The 22,238-nt window shown below is 39.1% G+C and overlaps 1 protein-coding gene across 6 annotated transcripts in view; it reads right to left on the minus strand.

Moving 5' to 3' along the window:
* Positions 1-6,821: 6,821 nt before the first annotated feature.
* ADAMTS3 (ADAM metallopeptidase with thrombospondin type 1 motif 3) overlaps positions 6,822-22,238 on the minus strand; it is a 264,699-nt gene continuing 249,282 nt past the window's right edge. For all 6 annotated transcript variants that reach the window (XM_057502303.1, XM_036878981.2, XM_036878979.2 and 3 more), the window contains 4 exons: positions 19,708-19,840; positions 15,955-16,162; positions 14,162-14,279; positions 6,822-9,527 (listed from right to left, as the gene is read on the minus strand). In XM_057502303.1, coding sequence (XP_057358286.1) covers positions 9,028-9,527; positions 14,162-14,279; positions 15,955-16,162; positions 19,708-19,840 — 959 coding nt within the window. In that variant the 3' untranslated portion in view covers positions 6,822-9,027. The remainder of the gene's footprint in view (positions 9,528-14,161; positions 14,280-15,954; positions 16,163-19,707; positions 19,841-22,238) is intronic.

The raw sequence follows: 22,238 nt of genomic DNA on the forward strand, positions 1-22,238 counted from the left end.
TAGAGCAAGTCTTTGAAGGACGTGAGGAATTCAGCCAGTAGGGATCTTCGGAAAGAAAGCCCCTGGCAGAGGGTACAGCTGAGGCAAATGTCCTAAAGCTGGGGTGAACCTGGGAAGTTTGTAGAATAGGACAGAGGCTGCTCCTGCTGGAGCAGAGTGAGTGAGAGAGAGACTAGTAGGAAATGCCATTAGTGAAATAAGGAGTTTGGGAGTGTGGTCAGACTCCTGTAGGAGCTCATAAACAACTGCAAATATTCTGAGTGAAATGAGGAGCTGCTCTGATGAGAAAAAACCATTGTGGGCCAAGGATAGTAGGAGATGGACAGCTAGGAAGGAAGGAAATGATGGTGACTTGGACAAGGGTGTAGTAATGGAAAAGGTGACAAGTGGTCAGATATGTGTGGGGTGTGTGTATGTTACAGCAAGCAGGGTTTCTTACAGGCTCAGATGAAGAGTGAAAGAGAGAGAGGAGTATGGTAGGCAGAATAATAGGGGCCCCAAAGTTCTTAATCCCCAGAGCCTGTGAATATATTACCTTACATGGCAAAAGAGAATTATTAAGAATTAAAATAATTGCAAATGGAATCATAGTTGCTAATTAGCAGACCCTGAGATGGGAAAACTATCTTCAGTTATTTGGATGGTGCAGTCTAATCACACGAGCTCTTAAAATGAGGAGTCTTTTCCTGTAATGGCGAGAGAATGATGAGATGACAGAGACAGGTCAGCCATGCAATGCAAAACGTACTAACCTGCTGTTGCTGGCTTTGGAATCATGAGCCAAGGAATGCATGCCAGCAGCTGCAAGAAGTTAGAAAAAGCGAGGAAATGAATTCTTCTTGAGCCTCCAGAATGGAATGCAGGTCTGCCAACACCTTGATATTAGCTTTTTGAGTCTTATGTTAGACTTCTGACCTACAGAACTGTGAGACAATAATTTGTCTTGATCAAGCCACCAGGTTTGTGGTGATTTGTCAAAGGAGCAATAGAAAATTCAGTCAAGGAATCATGGTGCCTCTGTGGTTTGGCCATGAGACACCAGGAGGAAGGAACATTCTAGATGACAGAGGTTGGAGGCCAGTGAGGTGGGAGAACAGGATTCAAATCTGGCCTTTTTAAATTAGAAATTTTTATTAGTTGTCCAGGTGAAAATGTTAAGTAAGTGGCAATAAATAAGAGTCTGGATTTCAGGAAAGCCTATGGGCTACAGAAAGCAATTTAGAGTTTAAAAATACCACCAATCAGATATTTCTTAAAGTTGTGAAACTAGATAAGATCATCAGACTTTCTCACTGCATTTAGAAATCTCTGCCAGGTTGTACCTTAAACCATAGATTTTTTCATTCTAATTATCCTGACTCCAATCATCACTTAGCAGTGAATACAACAGTATAGGTATGTTATTCATTTAGTGGTTTAAAACTATTCTATTAATATGATCAAAATAAGGATTGTGAATTTCAGGTCACTTCGCTTCTTCACTATTTTAGTTTACCCTTTGGAAATGATATTCTCAACTGGAATCAACAAACTGGTTATCCTGGCCAAGCAAATCTGTAGAACCTGTAGGTAGACTGAGGCATGGGTATGGAGAAGAGTAAGAACAAAGAAAGATGGGGGAACTGTGTCTATTGCGAGGAATGATTAAAAACAATTATTTACTATCTTATTCAATAGCCTCTGTAGTACCAGTGTGCACAGACTTTGGTAAATCAACAGTGAGACATAGACCTTGCCTTCACCAAAATCAAATTCACAAGAGTACTAGAGGACAGGGAAGCTCATTTTATGGGGGTTAAAAAAGCTGGAGTTAGTTTTATGGGGGCAATAAGGGTATAACAATAGATCTGGGATGGGAGTTTGTGGGGTAGGAGTATAAAAAGTTGAGGAAGGTCCCCAAGATATGAAAGAGAAACTGCACATGTGCTTTGTTTTGCTGTGGCCTGGCTGCCTCTGGTCAGTGACCTCCACAAAGGGCAATCTGAGGGTAGGGGGAGTCTAAGGTTAGAGCCCGGTGAGAGCACAGAGGGGGCGGCACTCACAGGGCAACTGTGATCATTCCATTCGGACCGATGTGAGTGAGACGGACAATGGGGACGAAACAGGGCACCATGCAAGAGCCATTTTAGAAGTGGAATCAACAGGACTAGGGGGCCAATTAAACATGCAGAGCAAAAGATGGAGAGAAAAATGACAGTGGTTATCTGTGAGGCTCAGTTTCATAAGAAACATGACCATAAAGTCTGTTTACATGGAAGGATGGTAATCATTCGGTCTTAAAATGTTAGTGTACTGTTGTGACTACAGATGTTTTCAAACGTGTTTGCGGTTTGGAATAGAAAATTCATACACATAGATTTGGGAGGCAACTTTTTGAGAGGTGGTAAGAGACAGAGGAGTCAGCCAAAGGGACTGAGAAGAGTCCGCGAGCAGGTCTCTGAGTGTCCTACACAGTCCCTGCCGACTCACAGATGGTGCAAAGCCAGACAAAGGGGAAATTGATAAAGCCAATGATATGACAATAAAGAAAGTTTAATTATAATAAAAACATTTGTATTTGCATTAAAAGAATCTTTCAGATACATGAACTCATTTGATTCACACTAGAAGCCTGTCAGCATTTTCATTCCATTTTGTAGACGAGGGTACAAGGAGAGGTTAAAAGTTCTGCAGCTCATGAATGAAAAGTAAAAGCTCACTTTTATGTGAAAAAAAAAGCTCATGAATGGAAAATTCAGACTCAGGTTGTCTGGGATCAAATCCCGGCTCTTCTCACGAGGCTATGAAATGCTGGGGAGACTCTGGGAAAGCAGAAGCCCCCCGGGTCCTCGTGATGCCCCTTTCAGCCCTAACTGCTCCGCCCCGCCCCCTCCTGCTAGCCCTCGGACCCACCAGCCAGCCCGCTACCCTCGTTTCTAGGCCTTGGAAATGTCACACGCTCTCCTCCCCGAGGGGCGTGGCACTCGTCGCCCCTTCCTCCTGGAATGTTCTTCCCCAGAATTCTCGGGCTCTGTTCCGTCTTCTCTCCCCTTCTAAATGAGCTCCCCCACCGTGCCTAGTAATGCCACGATTTACTTATCTTTGTCAGCTTTTAACATACTTTATTAACAACCAGTGTATCATGGTTATTGCTTGTTCTTTCCTCTGCTAAGTTCCAGACGGAGCGCAGGGGTTTTTACCAGCGTGCTCGGTATATTCCAAGCACCTAGAAAAGTTATTATCTGGCACATAATCAAAGCACGACAAAAATGTATTGACCCATGACCTCTGAGGAAGTTCTTCCTATCATGTGCTTGGCATAGACGACAGGCTACAGGGGGATCCACGGTGATGCCTGGTGAGGGTTAGGGGAGAGGCAAAGCCATGTCACTTGCTTAAGAAGGTTTGGTGGTGAAAAAAGAAAAATCAGAGAGTGGCCTTCAGGTTTTTACCTCTCAAAATGCCCACTCTGCTCACATTTAAGATGATCACATAGACACTTGCTGATCCAGGGCAAGATGGCCTTCAATTATAATTCAGTCATAGGTGTGCCCTTCTTCCTGGCATGTAACAGCCAGAGCCTCTCCCCGAGCTCTGCTGAAAACATGTCACCCTTTGAAGAGGATTTAGTGGCAGCGAGTCTGTGGACGTGTCTTGTGGTGCCTGATGTAAGCGTGGAAAAAGCAGCTCCCTTGATCTGTGGCGTCATTTGCCACATTGTGCCCATTATGAAAGACAGCTGCCACAGTAAATGCATACTTCACACAACTGTCTTCTTCTTTGTGTTCGACATTCTTTGGGGCACATCAGATGCTTTTGGGCAGATGGGACTTGTGGCTTAGATTTTTTTAAAAAATCAGTGTTTTGAGGTCTGTCATCCATAAAAAAATAAATACCTTAAAAAACTTATCTGGAGAAAATACCTTTATTGAACACTTAATGCCCATCAGGCCCTGTGTTTATTGCTTTTCTTGGATTGTATAATTTTATGCTCAAACAGCTTCAAGAATATGCATCATCATCTTCATTGTATAGATGAAAAAACCAAGCCTTAAGCACATTAAGTAATTCACTTCAGTCACAATTAGTTGGCTGTAGATGCAGCATTTAAACCAGCAGTCTGACATTAGCACCATGCTCACAATAGGGGTACTGTCACTTCTCGCCAAGTTAGAACTCTGATCTCTGTCATAAAAGGCAGACCTCCTGTTCCTTTATCTTCTCCCATGGAGGGGTTTGTTTTCACCCTTGAGCTAGTAGTGAGTCTCCCTCTGTTTACAGCTCTAGAGGCTCATTTGAAAAGAATTGTGCTTTGTGCAGATACATTTGTAATCTTAGCACCACTTGTTTATTCTGTACTGGGTTTTAGGAGAGCTTTGTTATTTTGGTTTATGCTTCTGGAGTGATTCTGCAGGGCAGGATATTAACACTGGTGATATGATTAAGGATGACGCTTGGCTGTGAATAATCGTTTTGTTTCCTGACATCAGAATATTTTTGGTATTTATGTGGACTAAAAAAAAAAACAACACTACTCAGCCCAGGTGAATTGTTAACAATCAAATGGTTGAAACCTAATTCGTCAAATCAATAATTTATGTGAAACTGTGAATTGGCTGAAAAACAGTAGGCTTTCCAATCCATAGTCTTAATGCACAAACATTACTGTTGCCACAAAGTAGAAGAGCAACTTTTTTGCACCTGCCACTTATCAAGGTGAGAGAAAGTAGGGGGTAATTCTAATTCTTAGGAGAACTCTGAAATGATTAAGCAGAAATTTATAGCACCTTGTTTACTTTTAGAATATGTGTTTTTGATGATAAATTCATTTTAGGTTATGCTTTTTTTGGTTGGTAGGCAGTATTTTAATTAATTTTTAAATTTTGCCTCCAGCTTTAAGTGAATTACCCAAGAATCTGTGCCTGAAATGTGTGTTTTCTAGCACCAGTTGATGTATTGAAATGCCTGTGCACCCCAAGGTGGTTTTTAATGTTACTGCATTTTGAGCAGTTTTACTTTAACCTTGTACTTTTAACAACTGATGTCCTTTTGGTCTTGCCCATGTTTTTATCTTTCTTCAACTGATTTTTTTCTATCTTATATTCATGAAGTAGCTTATCCATGAAGGGAATATAAGATAGTACAGAGGAATGACTTGTTGATATTTCAGCAAAGTATATAAATGTAAACATATGAGAAACACTTCATTTACTAATAAACTGGGGCATTTTTGCACTGTTGACCATCTTTGCAGAAGTACAGAAGTAATAGTTACTTCTTAAGTTGACTATGTATTGTTCATAAAGGGAGCATGGGTATAATTAGCTAAAATTCTTCAAAATTGATGCTTGGTGATCATTTTTAATGAGTTCGTCCTTCCTATCAATTGTTAAAGTGAAATAGTTTGTCTTCAGATCCCTGAAACTGTGTGCTTTACTACCATCAGTGAGAGATAGTGGCCCTGATTCAGATTAGCTGTGGGCCCTGGAAGCAAGCTGTGGTTTGCTCACAGTAAAAAGATGAGAAAGAGCCTGGGATGATACAAGGACAGTGATGGTGGTATTTACTGTGAGCTTCTTTGCGTTAGGCCCTGTGCTAACAGCTTATCTCATTTCTCAGCAATCATGCAGTGATGTTTGAAAGTTTGGCCTCCCATCTTACAAATGAGGAAACTGAACTCTGGTCAGGTTCCCCAAGATCATTCAGTCATGAAGTTGCAGGGACAGTTCAAACCTGAGTTGCTCTGCGTCGGCAGTTTAAACTGGTACTCATGGCACTACAGCGTCTCCCTGTGATAAAATGAAAGGCCCTCCTCTGTAATGTCCCATTTCCCTCCCCATGTAAAAGGTTAGCCTCTCTGTATCCATACTGTATTTGTCTTCTTTGCTGCCTTAACTTTTGGGCCAAAGAAAAAAAATAGGGAAAAGTGCTTCAGCTCGGCCCTGTAGCCCTGCATGTACGCTGGTTAATCATCAAAAGGAATCCTGCTTACAGTTTGAGATTTCTGCAAATAGCTCCTTACTCGAAGCTTGCCTCCTCCTGAAGAGATAGGGAAATGTATGGAAATAATGACAGTCCTGTCAAAGATTTATAGAAACACCGTGACCAGACGTAGAGTCAGTTAACCAAGGACATGGAGATTCTCAGTTCTCCTTGCGCCCTTGCTGGCACCAGATGCCTGCAGCCTTCAGTCACCCCCTAACCTCCATCCCTCCTGCTCCCACTTTCCTAGCATAAAGGAAGCTTGAAATAAACCCTGAGTTAGGATGGTTCTTTAGGACATGAATCTGCCACCTTCTTGGTCTGCTGGCTTTCCAAATAAAGTCGCTTTCCTTGCTGCAATATTCCGGTCTTTCAACTTAACAGGCCCATCACGCTGCAAGTGGAATGAGCTTGGACTTGGAGACACCCGCACTCCTGAGTAATGGGTGGTGCATCTCTACCAATCCTCAGGTAATCACGGTTCAAAGCTGGTAGGCTGGTGGGCAGCTTTTCTTCAAAAACCACTCTGGGATTACACATTTTAAAAATAGGAGTCCGCTTTTTCCTTTTCATACATACTAGCATTATTCCCATTTTCCCTGCCTCTTTCATAGCTCTGTCAGACAGACCTAACCAAAAAGCCACCCCTCGATGCTTATTGTTTTTTAAACATTTCGCTTAAAAAATATTATGATCCACCATTCAGGTGAAACTATGAACACTGTCACACCTGATTTGAGCTTCTTTAGAGCAAGTCCCAGGACGAATGAATGTGATACTATTTAATTTTGTCGGAGGAAAGAACACATGTCCTTTACTCAGTGATGAATCTAATGATAAACTCTAAATGGAGCCAGGACTGTATTTTGTTAAAATTTTTATTGCTACGTGCTCCCAATACAACAAACAGCATCAGTAGTGTACACTTTGATAAAAAGGAATGTTTAGCTTAGTAGAAAAGGAAGCTCAAGGATCAGAAGTATAACGAATATGTACATCTTTATGGGAGGGTATGTGTGTGAACACTTTCCCCGTGTTCTCCTGTGGATCAGATGTAGACACACACAAGCAAACTAGAGAGGATTTCATTCTGAGGAAATTGTCAGTAAGAAAAAATGACTTCTACTTGAGGCTCAGGGATTGTTTTATGATCTGAAATTCACCTAATTCGTTGACTTTTGAAAGTCTTGCCCACAGTAGCAGCAGTTCTTTAGAGGTATAGAGTCAATACGAGAAGCTGTTAGTTTAATGGTTAAAAAGTCCTGGCACATTCTGTGCTTTGAGATGTTAACATATCTACACTTCAGTTTGTGTAATACATTTTTAGACAGTTCAGGAACTGACCTAAAAAATACATCTTTTTTCTTTTGGTTACAATTCATAAAGGTCTTACCTCTTTCACAAAGTTAAAAAAAAATTTCTAATACACCATTTCATTAAATAGCTAGCAATCTGAGTCCATACTATTTTATGTTTCATTGAAGGGGACCAAGTCATCGACTTCGTATCAGCTACTTTAAAAATGCCAAAGGTCTGCATAACATCAAAGTGGTACAATTTTAGCTCTTTGATTTGGCTGCTGTAGTTTGCTTCAAGTTCTCCTCTATGCACAGAACAAAGCATGCACCTCTAATTATGTCTCTCTAGTTTACCAAAATATGTCATTGATATTAATGTAAATATTTAGTACATAAAAATACTATCAAGAAAAAAATCAACTTTTAATAAATATCTTCAGTTTTGAAATCTATATACAAGTATTTTACACTTACTCCCTGGAGAGAGCATTTCTGGCTTCACTGTGAGTAAGGTGACCATGACATAAGTTACTAGCACATTGTTGCAGTCAGATGCACTGTGGTTGTGAATATTTGGAATGAATCATGCAGAAAATAAATACTGAAACCACTGACAAATGCTTTCTTGAACCTGCTTCCAACACCCCTAAACCCTGCTATACTTGAGTGTCAATTCTAGTTCATTGATGTTCTTCTGAACTACGAACATACAAATTATCTTGAAACATTTTTCCTTTGTTATTACTATAGTACATTCAGTATAACTGTTTGTATATGTCAACAATGGGGAAATAAACAACACAAGAACATAGGAAACTTCAGGGGTGCCTCCTGAAGTCCTGGTAAGAGGGTTTCAGTTTTGTCTAGCACAGGCTCATTTACTGGTCTCTGCTTTCTGTGACCATGAGTATACTAAGACACCATTCCTGTTCCTTTTTATTTAAAGGACAGAAGGTAATAGGTAACCTGAAATCTGTATATCTGCAGCAGATCTGTTTTTTCCTTTTTTTGTAATTTAGTTATCACACTGTTGATTAAACAAAACCACATAAAACACTTTGTGTTGTCAATAGCTGCAATTCTAACTTCATTATATTCTGTTTTGAAAATCAACACATAGAATGTCAAATAAGGCAATACTCAATGACAGGCACCTAGAACATCCAGAAATGTAATATAGTAAACAATCATTTGAGAACACTTCTCTTAAAATAATACTGATTTCTGCAATATACAGTATTTACACAACAGCTGCAGATTTGCTCATACAATATTTTTAATATAGATAAATAGGAATATAAGTCTAAGAATCCTTTGCTTCACTTCCAAAATATTTTGTTAAACTGTAAACTGTTGGCACTTTTTTATATTTACTGTAACTTTTTTAAAACAAAAAAATCAGTTGATATGCACAATTGGTTCCAGTCCCTTTTCTGTGTTAGAGTGACCAACACACTTAGCAACTTACTTTCCTTCTGTCAATTATCTTTGGTGCTTTCTTCCAATGAATTCCAATAAATGAGTCCATGTAGAACAAAAGGAGGTTGAAAGCAATTAGAAAGTGAACCAGCACTTCTTGTTCTTCTACCTACAAATGAAATGAGTGGACAGTCTATGGAGATTTCCACCTTAAATAAGCTGTATGACCATGCGAGAAGGAGCTCATCCAGGTTTTCCTTTGATTTCCAGCCTTGCAGGTTCACTTTCTCCTCTGTCCAAGGTAGATGATCTTAATGGACGTGTCTTGTCGATAATCTTTTCATCTTTCTTACTTTGAGGTTCTTGCCTGAGGAGAAGCACCTATTGAATCACTGGCTGCAAGCAAGGGAGCAGCAGCCATTTGAGTAGATGAGCTGAGGTGGCCACTCTTGGTGGGTGGGGAGACCAGTCTGAGAGTCTTACTTCCTGCTTGCTGAACTCTCTTCCGGGGTAAGTTAGCACCGTCAGGTTTACTGTGTGGCCTAAAAGCAGCATGTGCGTTTGGACCTCCCACTGAAGAGATCCTACTCAAAGACTCCTTCTCAGCAGGGCTCTCTGAATGGTAAGGAACCAAAGCCGTAGGCATCACTAGAGATCCAGGGAGGTCACTGGGGTTAAAGATAGCATCACCATGAGTTTCAGCAGCTTCTGGAAGGTATGGTGGTGGCAGTGTGCTCCTACGCTTGCTGCATGACTCACAGCATAACTTGTTATAACCTGGTATGGAGCAGTACCGTGCCAGCACTTCCATTTGACAGAATATGGACTTATCTCCCAAACATGGCTCATCTGCAAAAATTACAAGAAAACAAAGTAATACATACATCTAAACATAAAAGTAGGGAACATTTAAAATTGTTTATCAATATGAAAAGATTTAAGTAAAATCTCACATTGATAGTTGTCCACATGAGCCTTTGCATTAAAAATATGAATGTTAGTGGTGAGGATGTACATTGGTGCAGCCACTACAGAAAACAGTATGGAGGTTTCTCAAAAAAATTAAATATAGAACTATCATATGATCAACAATTCTACCTCTGGGTATTTATCTGAACAAAATAAAAATGCTAATTTAAAAAGATACATACACTCCCATGTTTATTGCAGCTTTATTTACAATAGCTAGTATATACAAAAAAAACTAAATGTCCATCAATGGATGAATGGATAAAGAAAATGTATATATACACAATGGAGTATTATTCAGACATTGAAAAGAATGAAATCCTGTCATTTGTGACAATGTGGATGAATCTTAATGGTATTATGCTGACTGAAATAAATCAGACTGAGAAAGACAAATAATATATGATCTCATTTATGTGTAGAATCTAGAAACAAAATATCAAACAAAAAAATGAGCTCACAGATACAGAGAACAGATCAGTGGTTGCCAGAGGAGAGGGGTTGCAGGTGGGTGAAATGGGTGAAGGGGTCAAAAGGTACAAATTTCTATTATAAAATATGTCATAGGTGTGTAACACACAACATGGTGTGCATAGTTAATAATACTATAGTGCATATTAGAAAACTGCTAAGTGAGTAGATCTTAAAAGTTCTCATCATAAGAAAAAATAATTTGTAACTGTGTGTGGTAACAAATGTTAACTAGAGTTATTGTGATGATCATTTTACAATATATATAAATATCAAATCATGTCTTACACCTGAAATTAATGTAATGCTATATATCTCAATTTTAAAAAAGAACATTACATGAATTTACTGAAATAAGTGGTTCTTTATCTGCAAAGCACTTGGGAAGACCACCGTTTTTATCTCCATCAGGAGTCTTCAGATCAAGGCTACTCACCACAAACATTTCTAGGATATAAAGGGCAATCTGTTTTTTTACTTTATGGTATTTCTGGCTTTCTAATAGAGTATATTCTACATTAAATTTATATTTAAAATCAAAATAAATACTAAAGACCTGTTGGAATGAATTAAATCTTAGAAATGTACTAACAAAAGAAAAATCAAGATAACATCTTGATTAGAAAAATATTCTCCAGAGTAAATGCATAGTTTCATGTTTGCTATTGGATATTCTCACACTATTTGTTATTTGAAAGCATAAAATAAGTAGTGTGCCAACCTTAAGAATAATTCAGTTATTAAACTTAATTTCATTGAATTGTAGTGCTTTATGTTTAAAGAGGACTAAAGTAATATTCATAAAACACGATATGTCTAGAGTAACACTCATAAAACACTTATACATATGTGTGTATACACTCTTTTTATTTTAAAATTTTATTGATTACAAGAATTAGATTTCAAAAAATGCAAATGCTGAGCTCATGAAAATGTTTGTGTATACTTATTTTTAACCATCCAGGCATATCCTATGCAGAGTGCATGCACACAGAGCAACACAAAAATACTGATCCCATGTTCAATTAATAAACACAAAAATTATAAGTTGTGGCATTTATGTACTATAATCACTTAAAATTATAATCTATTGTTGGGTTTTGTTATATTGCTAGGTAAGGAACCTGCTATATAACTTGCCAAAGAAACTGAAGAATCCTTTTTTCTTAAAGTTAAAAAAAAGTGTGGGGGTCAGTTGGCAAGGACAGTAGAGGGCTAAAATGACCCCCTTCAGTTATTACCAATTACAAATTATAAAATCACCTATTAGATTATAAAATCACCATGTCTACTTTCCAAATTGTAGAATGACTTATATTTGCTTGACATTTACAGATCTATTTTATATGTGTTTGTGTGTGTGTATATATATATATATATACGATGTTTGAAATTTTCACATTAGCTAAGATAATCACCTGATTATGTTGTGAATGCCTAAGAATTATATTAATGGGTTTCACCTCAAATATCAATTCTGCATCATTACTGAATTACTTTTTCTATGCCGATATCTTAAAATAAGGAAACTAATTTCTTCTTCCTATATGTTTAAGGCTCTAGATCCTAAGTGAGGAAACCTTATTTGACTACATGTTCCGTTTTCTCTCTGGCCCCATCACCCCCAACAGTCCTGTTCTGTGGCCAGTTCAAAGTGTGAGCAGTCCTCACGGGAGTCCATGTCAGAGTCTCCTGTCTCTACGTGTGAGCACCTTGCCTCCTCATGGCAGGCACCAGTTTACAGCCTGGGTCTAATTAGTGCCAGAATGTGCTTCTGCATGGAGGAGAGAAAAGGAGAGACATTCTGAGTAAAAAATGAAAGCAAAGCAGTATATTCACTTTATAGTAATTTGCCTTGGAACAGATGGGAAAGGCTTAACAACAATTAAATAATACAATTAAAAAGGGGCCTATAAAAAAGTTTCACATGATAAAATCAGTCATTAAAATGAAGGAACCTAAAAGGCCTTCTTGTCCATGCCCAGATTATTATGGAAGTTCAGGAAAAGGGTTTTACACATTATCTCAAAAGGTCATTTGATTCTAAATGCAGTTTGAGACTCTGATGGGAATTAGTACTTGATTGATTAGTAGTAGAAATAATATGGCTTTTTAAAATTCTTAAACTTGGCTTTGGGGCCTAGATTTCAGAGCAATAGAGCAGACAAAAGGATGTGGAATCACTAACATAGCTATTTCATCTCATTAGCACCTCTGTTTTACAATAAAAAAATTTTCTTTTGGTGAAAGGAAGATATTCAGGCAGTTCTTGCTGACAATTAGGCTTATTTGCAGAAATACGTATATAGCTCTAACAGCTATTAAGATCAATAGAGCTTATTCACAAAGTGCTTAGCCTCCTGGCAGTAAGACCTACATAAAAGTGAAATATTATGGTAACAGTAATTTTTACAACTTTTCACTGGGTAAATTTTGTTCTTTTGGCTTTGCCTTGTGCTTTGAACTTTCAAATATACGTTTCAGAGAATGATTAAATATATAAGTCCTTTGTCTCCCCCTCATGGTCATATTTGTTCCTGCCACCAAAGTTTCTGGTGAAACTTTACAATGAAATAAATTATGAGGTTTAAAAGACCTGAAGCTTCAAAGTTGTTCAAAAAATAAGACATTTGAGAAAATAGTGTCTTACCAATTTTCTTGGGAAAAAAATAAGAAATTACCATTCAGAAGATGCCAATATTCAATTAATGGCTCATTTATGGTGTAGACCAACGAAGCAACTTCCTCTAGCCTCACCAGCGTGGCAGAGCAATGTCCACAGCTGTCACTGGGCACAGACTCAGGAGAAGTGCATTTAACAAGAAGCTGGTCAGGGGTGGGGAGGCGGGCAGGTAATGAGAGGACAGAGGTAGAGAATGTGTGAGGCAGAAGAGAGACAGCCGACTGAGAAAGAGAGACAGGAAGGACAGAGAGGAAGAGAAAGAGACAGACCCGGAGTCAGGGAGTAGAGACACTGGGGCTGAGAGGAAGAGAGAAAGAAGGTGGGGAAGATGAGAGACAGGGAGAGACAGATGGGTGGGGAGATGGAGAGACAGGGAGACCAACAAGAGGGTGGAGAAAGGACAGGTGGACCCTGATGAAGAGAAAAGTGGCAGAGAAAGAGAAACACAGACAGGCAGGAAAGTGGGGGAGATGTCAGGGAGAGAAAGAGGAAAATGCAGAAAAAGGAGAGAGTCAGGGTAGATAGAGGGAAAGAGAGCAGGAGAGAGAGGGGGATGGGAGGAGGCAGGCAGACAGGGTGAGGAGGAGAGAAAGAGAGGCTGAAGAAGTGTGCGTGACAGACGAAGAGAAAGTGAGCCACATACAGGCCGCGAATGACAGCAAGTGAGAGCAAGAGGAGACACAGGAAACCAGAGGCGGGACGGCACACTGACAGTACAGACTGAGACAGAGGACGCAGGTGTAAGCAGAGAGCAACCCAGAAGGACGAGGGAGACAGGCTAATAGAGACTGCAACAGTCCAATTTATATTTTACTTGTTGTACAATAGCAAATTGATGTATATTTTAAAATAAAAGATACTCTGCTTTTGCAGTAACAGCAAGAGGACATTAGGGAAATTTTTGCCCACATGCAAGGTATCCATTTGGACGGACAGCTCTTGGAAATGGCTTTGTGAATGACATTTACTATCCACACGTCTAAATGGAATAATCTGGTAAAATAGTCCAAAACCTGCAATAATATGCCTTTTACAACGATGTGAAATTACGAAAAAAATCAAAGCGCTCCTACTGGAAACACAAATGGACAGAAACTCCACGTACATGGCAGGGCCCTCACCCAGCATTACTCCCTGGGGGGAGGCACGGAGGCTGCAGTGGTCCTGATGATTGACTGGTGAGGGACACTGCGTCAAACACCCACCTTGAAGAACCCTGTTTGGCTAATAGCTCATCTGTGTTTTCTTTGGTTATTTTTTGATAAGCTAACAGAATCTATTCGAAGTGTGTCCTGTGAGGAAATGCTTCTTTTCAAGGCTTAAAAACTGTTGTCAGAGCACAGCTCGGTGTCACACCTACCATCACAGGGAGGCAGCTGACAAGCTCTGACGGACTCTGGCTTTTCACTGTTGCAGTGGTCTCCAGCCCTGCAGAGGACCTGCCTCACCTCTGTTCCTTCACCACAGGTTACTGAGCACTGCAGAAACAAAGGCTGCGATTACAGACATCGATTTCACCAACGCTGTCTTTCTTCCTTTCCCTGTGAGTGCGCACACATGCACCCATGCGTAGTTCTGGAGTTCTTCCTCTGTGGTTGCAGTGTTGCACAGTATTTTGGAGACAGATAAGCATAGGTTTACACCCTGGCTCCATCATCACCCGGCCAGAGCACACCGCTTTTTTTCTGAGAGCTGGAATAATAACACTTACCTCATAGGACTGACAAAGGCAAAGGAGACAATGTATATGAGCAATTGTGCCTAGCATGTAATAAGCATTTGATATGAAAGAAACCATTATTATGATGTTAATACCTGCACAGTTTCTAAAAACACTAGAAGTGTCTATTTTCAGGGAGCCATTACTGACCTCCCCATTCTTTTACCTTCCTTACAGATGGCAGAATTTACTGACATGCTACCTTGGTTAATTCAACCTCTTTGGAACTCCTATTACTACATTCCTACAAATTAATCTCTTTAAAGAAAGGGCTAACTGCTCTAAACCTAAGCCCAAAAATGTCTATTCTGTCACTCTGGGCAGGAGCTGCAGAGGAGGGACCCTCGTTCAGGCCCCCGGGGAGAACAGGCTGTGAGTTATCATGATGGTTCTGGTGGCTGACCTTTCACCTGCCCATTCCTTCCTTCCTGGCTTGCTCTCCACTTCCTCCATGCTGTCTGTTTTTTGATGCCTTTTCCTCCTATAAGCTTTTTGTTTATGATGTCATGATGACTCATTTTGAATCTTTAGAAATACCAAAAACATGGGGTTAATACAGACAATGCCACACTGAGAAAGCAGGTCAGCAAACACCACCTTTGGACTGGCACTGGCTGGGTAAGGGGGAAGCAAAGCACACACTTCCTGAGAAATGCACGGACCAGTAGCAAGCACAGACTCCAAGGCAAGTCATGACATCTGCTGTGAGTGGCATGCAGAGGTGGGCTTCTCTGCCTTGGAATGCAGGAGGACTGAAGGATCGGCACCCACTGGAAGATGGTATTTTGGACCATGGAAATAAGTCTTGGTGGAAAGGGGAGATGGTTAGGTAGGAGGAGGGGGCAGAGCCAGCCAGCCAAAAGGTAGGAGGCTCAAACATGGTCTCTTTGGAACAGTGAGAAGTTTACCCAAATTGGGATAATGAATTGGAATAAAGAAAGAATAAGAGAAGTTAGCAAGAGATTTATTATGGTGATAAACATTTGTATAAATGTTTGTATAATATATATAAACATCAAATCATTACCCTGTACACCTAAAACTAATATAATGTTATGTCACTTACACCTCAATTAAAAAAAGAGTTACTGTGATGCCAAACAGGGCAAGGCCCTGCCTGCAGTGTCAGGGGTTCAGAATTGATCCTGTAGGCATGGGGAAGTCAACAAAGATATTAGACAGAAGATCAGTCATCCATAGACTCCTCTATGTCACAAACACCCAAACATGGTTTGCCCCTACTAACTCATCTTAAATGCAAACACTACTGTAAAATACAAATTTTTCCTAACACCTCCAGGTGCTTAATGATTACAAAATACATGACCGTTTCTCAATTCACACAAAGCCTACCTGATATTTAAGCCAAATTAAAATATGCTTCACATGCAGACACACACACAAACACATGCACGTGGAATTCACACACCCACCTCATTCCAGGGCCCGGTTTTCCACTGGGCCGGGCAGGGCACCCTGTTACAGGGCCGGCGGCTCTCGGGACGCTCCCCCACACAGTACTTGCTGTGCACAGAGCGGTTGGTGCCGTCGTGGAGCGGCTGAAGGCAGCGGACCGTGCGGAGCTGGTAGCCGGAAGTGCCGCAGGTTTTGGGGCAGTGCTCCCACTCTTCTGCAACCCAGCTGCAGGTGTGGGGGTAAGATTGAACACAATCACTGGCATGAGGGCCAGGCACCTTCCTGCACCGCAAGCCTAGACCTTTCTGCTCTCTGAGCAATGTGCAGCCCACAGGGCCTAGGGCGGTTCAGGGAGCAGTTCCAGAAAAACAGATGCATCAATCAGTTAAAGTGTTAAAACTTACTAACAATAATAGGCCTGACACTTCTATTTTTAATGCCTTCATATTTTTCTGTCTCCTGGGGTCTCTGAAACCTCCATTCCTAAAGTATGATCAACAGGGGGTTTCTGAAATGCATCTTAAAGTTGTCTGGTTAGGTTCGGGTATGATGGTAGCTTTCAAAAACACACCAGCTCATTCTCAGCCAGATTGCTCAATGGTGTTAAACATCTGAAAGGAAATCAAAAAAGGAATCCATCTGATGTTTGCTAAGACAGGCTGATACGACTGTTGCTGTTTTCTCATGAAATCATGCATTTACTCATGTTTTACCCTTCTAACCGAGATGACTGTTTGATTTCTACAACTGCTGCTGTGGAGGCTACCTGACATATCTATTCCGCTTGGAATATTCAGTTCTTCATATTGGCCCTGACGAAAAGGCAGAGGTAGGCATCCAGGGCTTGAACGCACCTGACAGAACTAAGTTTCCAAACAGATCTTTCAAAAAGATTTACCAAGGGACAGTCCCAAATTCTAATGGCAATGTCAGTGCCCTCAGCACTCTCCGAGTCCACTGTGGATACAATATTACAGACAACTCCCCATTGCATGTGGTTACCAGGTCCAAAGGGATGTCACCATTGAGTCTACCTGGTGACTCAATCTGTCAAAATGTAATTGAGGGCATATTATTTACTCTTTCCAAAGTTACTGCCCCTCTTCAATTTTTTTCTTTCCATATTTACAGGGCACCAAAATAACCATGCTAAAACCTTGGGAGTCTTTGTTACTCAGTTTAAGACTGTCTTAGTTTGTCAAACAGGCAGTAGACTATATTGTGATGACTGATAGATTGTACTTAGTTTTGAACACCTCGATAATGACTCTCATTTGAAGACAAATTATTATATGAGAAGTATACACTTTATGGTCATAGACACTTCAGGTTACCTTTATTCTGTCCTGAAATTCCTAGAATGACAACAAAGGAGAACAATAGCATTAACCCACAAAGGCATAAAAAGAAAAAAAATGGAAAGAAGCTATCACAAGATAAAATTCCAAAATTTTGGAACCTGGAAAGCAGTTGGACATATGGCTGCTAACTCAGCAGACCTAAGAATGATGAAGTTTAAGTCAGCAATAGAAGCTGATAAGCAAAATGACTTGACTACAGAACTTCAAAAATGTGCAGCGATTGTGGCCTCACATGGAAGTATGGGTGAAGGCATGGCTGCAAACAGGGGAACTGATGGACAGTCTGGAAGCATTGAGATCTCTTGACCCTTAACCCCTCCAGGTGACTGTACCTCCTCTAACCCAGAAGAAGACTTAAGACTTATCCTCTGTGGAAAGCAAGCCAGACTTATAACTTGTAGACAAGACACAGTCAAGAAACAACAGAGAAAGAGACCATAGGGAAGACAGAAGGTTTTATAAAAATCCAAATATGGAATGGTGAGATGACCCTAGTTGCCTATACGTGTACAACATCCAGAACAGCTTTTAAATAGGCTTATACTCTCTAAGCAAGAGATCGTTTCTGCTCTGGGAACCTGATCATTTCATTAGAAAAGACTTCAATATACAAATAACTGGGGGTTTACCAAAGAAATAGCCCAGTCAGTTCACCTTACAGTGAAGCCCACCAGCAAACAAGTCTTCCATAAAGCAAGCTTCCAATCAGCCTTTTAAGTGCTACATTCTTATACATGTCTGAACAGCCAAAATCAAATAAAGAAAGCCTTTAATGCAAATAACAAAGGAGTTCAAAATACAAACAGAAGAAAAAAACTCAAAAGAAATAATGCATGAAAAAGGAAATGATCTTTAATATCCTAAAGGAGATAAAAGAATCTATTACATCTGTGAAATAAGAATCAAATAACTGGAAAAGGAACATTTGAGAAACAAAACAGAGTGCTTGGATATTAAAGATCTTGGATATTAATGATATAATAGTAAAAATAAAAAATCCAGCAGGTGGAACAATAAATAATAGGAAAGAAAAAAAATGACATCTGTCTAGGAAATTAATTACAAATATCCCAGAAAGTAAGAAACAATGAAAAAAAAATAGGGGAATGTTTTGAAAGAAAAAATACAAGAAAAGCTCCCAGAGATGAAAGGTAATTGGTTTTGGTTTTAAAAAGTCTACAAGAACAGAGCATGATGGATGAGAAAAGATGAGAACCATGGCAATTCCATCACTGTGAAATTTCACGACACTGGGAACACTAAGATCCTACAAACTTTGGATGACAAACAAAAATAGGTCATACAGAAAAACTGGGAATCAGAATGGCAAATTGATTTTCAACAGCAATACCGGAGTCTAGTAAACAATGAAACAATAGTTCCACAATTCTAAGAGAAAAAATAGTTTGGAACTGTATGAGCATGTGTGTGTGTCCAGTGATCCAAAGGGAGGGCAGAAGAAGGAATGCTTGCGAACCTTCATACTTCAACCTCTTGTATACTTTTCTTCAGTGTATAAGAATTCAATTCTTATATAAATTTTCTTAACTTTGTGTATACTTTGGTGAAGCTACTAGAAGATATGCTCTATCAGAATAAAGGAACATACAAAAAGATAAGTCAACAATGCAGGAAACAGGAATTCCAGTGTAAGAGACAAGCAGTAGTTGTCCCTAAGAGGGTGGTATAAAAAATCTCAGGATGAAAGCTCTGTAGAGCTGGTACACGTAGAGCTCTCTGAGAGATGTCTCTGAGATGCAAATGATATGCACCTTGGGTGTTTCCTGCTTAGAGGATACTGATACTCATGGAAGAGAGCTGGGGGATAAATTAGTGAAGAGTAGAAGAAAACAAAAATAAAAATCAAGAAATTCAGTAACTCTAGAAGAAACATAATAAGAGCATACTAAGTGACTCAACCGTACAGAGAGAGATACATGTTGTTAATATAAACTCTGAATATTAATATTAGGAAAAGACAAGTTATATTGATATTGGAAGCACTGGGGAAGGAAGAAGTATGGGCTATGGGTGTGCCCTTGGGGAAGGATTGTAAAAGAATGCTAAATGCTTCACTTTCCACAGTGGAAATTCAATAGACATGTTTAAAACTTCTTCCTCCTCCAGAAAGTCAAGGAGTGGATGCAAAAACATTTTAGTTAGACAGTTGGAAAGAAGGAGTTACCAAAAGATCAAAAGAAGCATGAAGCTGAAAGAGGTTGCTTTTGAAGAGCAGGCATATAGCAAAGGTCAGGAAACCATGGCTTGATGTATAGTTCCTGTGAGATGATTGACGAAGCAGGTTCATGTATTAGCTTTCATTAAAATAAAATCAAAACTAAGAAGAGCTACAGACTTTAAATCACTATTATTTTGTCCTCAGAATATGATGTTAAAATAACTGCTTACAGTGGATGTGTACACTCTTGAATATTGCACATTCTTCTAATAGGTTTCGGCTTTTTGTTGGCTTCACAGAAGCTGCGATGAACCATTTTATTATCACTTTTCCTACGGCATCCATATTTAGTGTACTGGAAACCTGGAAAGGAAATAGATTTCTTTAGATTTAATCACTTATTCATTCTGCTATATACATGATGATTCATTCAACAAATATATTTATTAAGTGCATATAATAAGCCAGTTACTGTTCTAGGTGCTGAAAGTCCAGGAGCAAATTAAACAAAAATCCTTATGTTTTTAAAACCTACATTTAATAAATATTACAAATTATTAAATAGCAATTGCACAGTTGCTAAATAACTAGACCCTACCTATACACAGTCTAGGGTGAGGGACAGATTTGAAATCCACTATGACCACCTCCAGTGACACAGGATTTTTATAGAGCTATGTAAATTATTTACTATAGGGGGCACCAAAGGAACACAGAGGGGAAGGGCAGGGACCACTTACAGGACTAGCACTTCCTTGAGCAGAATCTTAAAGTTCAAATAGTATTGGGCAAAGAGAATGTAAATTAGATTCAGGTAATACTCCAGGCAAAGGAAATGACGTATAGAAAACTGAACATCTCTTTAAACGGGTGATGTTTCATGTGTGAAGTGGGTGGGAATAGGAAAAGATCCAATCTTACAAGCCTCGGGTGCCAGACAAGTGTTTGGACTTTATCCTGAAATTCATAGGGGGTTACTGAATGACTCTCCAAACACCAACTCTGACATTTGCAAATAAGTAAGTAAGTTTTTATTTTGAAAAATTTCAAACCTACAAAATAGTAACAAATGCACAATAAACATATGCCTTGCACTTAGATTAACCTTGCATTACCATGTCACCGTATTTGATATATACACATATGTATTTTATATATTTAATATATTAGTTATAATATATATGTAAAATTTTGCTGACTTCCTGATCCTTCATTTCTAGATACTTCAGCATATTGCTCCTAACAAGCACATTCTCTCATGTAACCACAAAATAATTTTTAAAGTCAGGATATTTAACACAGATATAATAGTATTATCTAATATAGAGACCATCATTCAAAATGTGTGCATTGTCCCTATAATGCTCTTTATAGCAACATTTATCCCATCAGGGATCATGCATTGCACTTAGCTGTCATGGAATTAATCAGAGAGAGTTTTTGAGCTTCTTTTTTACCTTTAATATTTCTGATATGTACAGGGCAGTTGTTTTGTAAAATGTCTCACAATTTTGGATAATTTAATTTTATCCTAATGATTAGATTCAGTTTATTCATTTGGGGCAAGACTACTTCATAAATTATGTTGTGTCTTCAGGGCAACACATTAGGAGACTAAAGGATTTAAATCAGGGAAATAACATAATTTCATTCATTCATTCATTCACTCATTTATTCAAGGAAGATTACCCTGGAAATAAAGGAAGAAGAGGAAATCAAAGTTAGTTAACTAGTTAAGACACTTTTTACAATAATCTTCCCTTCCAAAATCATGAAGGTGAGGAAGGAATAGGTGTGGTAGATATTAAAAAGGCTTACTGACAAATCTTATGACCAAGTACATATGCAGCAGAAGGGAGGATCCAAATTAAATAAGCATCTTGTAATGGATTAAGTGTCATTTTAAATAATTAACTAAAAACATTTAATGCCCCCCAAATAAAAGCACACTTTAGAGATATATCCTTGAATTTAAAATTATGAAACGAATGGTTTACACAAGAATTGCCTACTACAAATACTTTTCTTTTGTTCTTAGTTATTCAGTATGATCATTGTGAGAGCCCTTTGTCTTCTCCTGCCTGTTGGGAGGATTCCCTCTAAGCCAGCTCAGGTCTGGAGCATTTTTTGCTCAGAACTAGAGGGATGGTGATAGGGGAAATGAAAAAGCTCTGAGCCCAGCTAAGTGGATTTTCTCTAGAGAGGGCAGAGAGGAATCATAACATAGTATTCAGAACATAGAGCATGTGTTCAGAAGCCAGACTACCTGGGTTTGTATCTTATGGTCTAAGCATTATCTTCCCTGTGCCTCAGTTTCCCAATCAGTACAATAAAGATAATAGCAGTACCAGCTTCTGAGAGCCATTGTGAGTATTCATACATTAATATATAAAAAATTTAAAACAATATCTGCTACATACTGCAACTAGCAACTCTTTTACTATTAGCACTGATAAAGGAATGCATAGGTGTGGAAAGTAGAAGTAGAGAAGAAAGGCAAGAACCAGAGAACAGCTTGGGAACAGAAAGTGATTAAAGGTACCATTATATGAATATGAGTCAAAAAGAACCCCATGGGAAAAGGGGGACAGTATTCTAAGAAGATCTACCATTGTTACAAATGGATTCTTATGCTTTGTGGGTTCTGAGATTTCGGTAAACATCCTTTGCATTTATGTTGTAGCTGTTATGTTTGGTATTTCTCAGACTGAGACCTCAGTTAAAGACAATCCTTAAGGTAGAGAAGCAAGAAGACTGTTTT

Source organism: Manis pentadactyla, chromosome 5 (assembly GCF_030020395.1).
Source record: "Manis pentadactyla isolate mManPen7 chromosome 5, mManPen7.hap1, whole genome shotgun sequence".
Lineage (NCBI taxonomy): Eukaryota > Metazoa > Chordata > Mammalia > Pholidota > Manidae > Manis > Manis pentadactyla.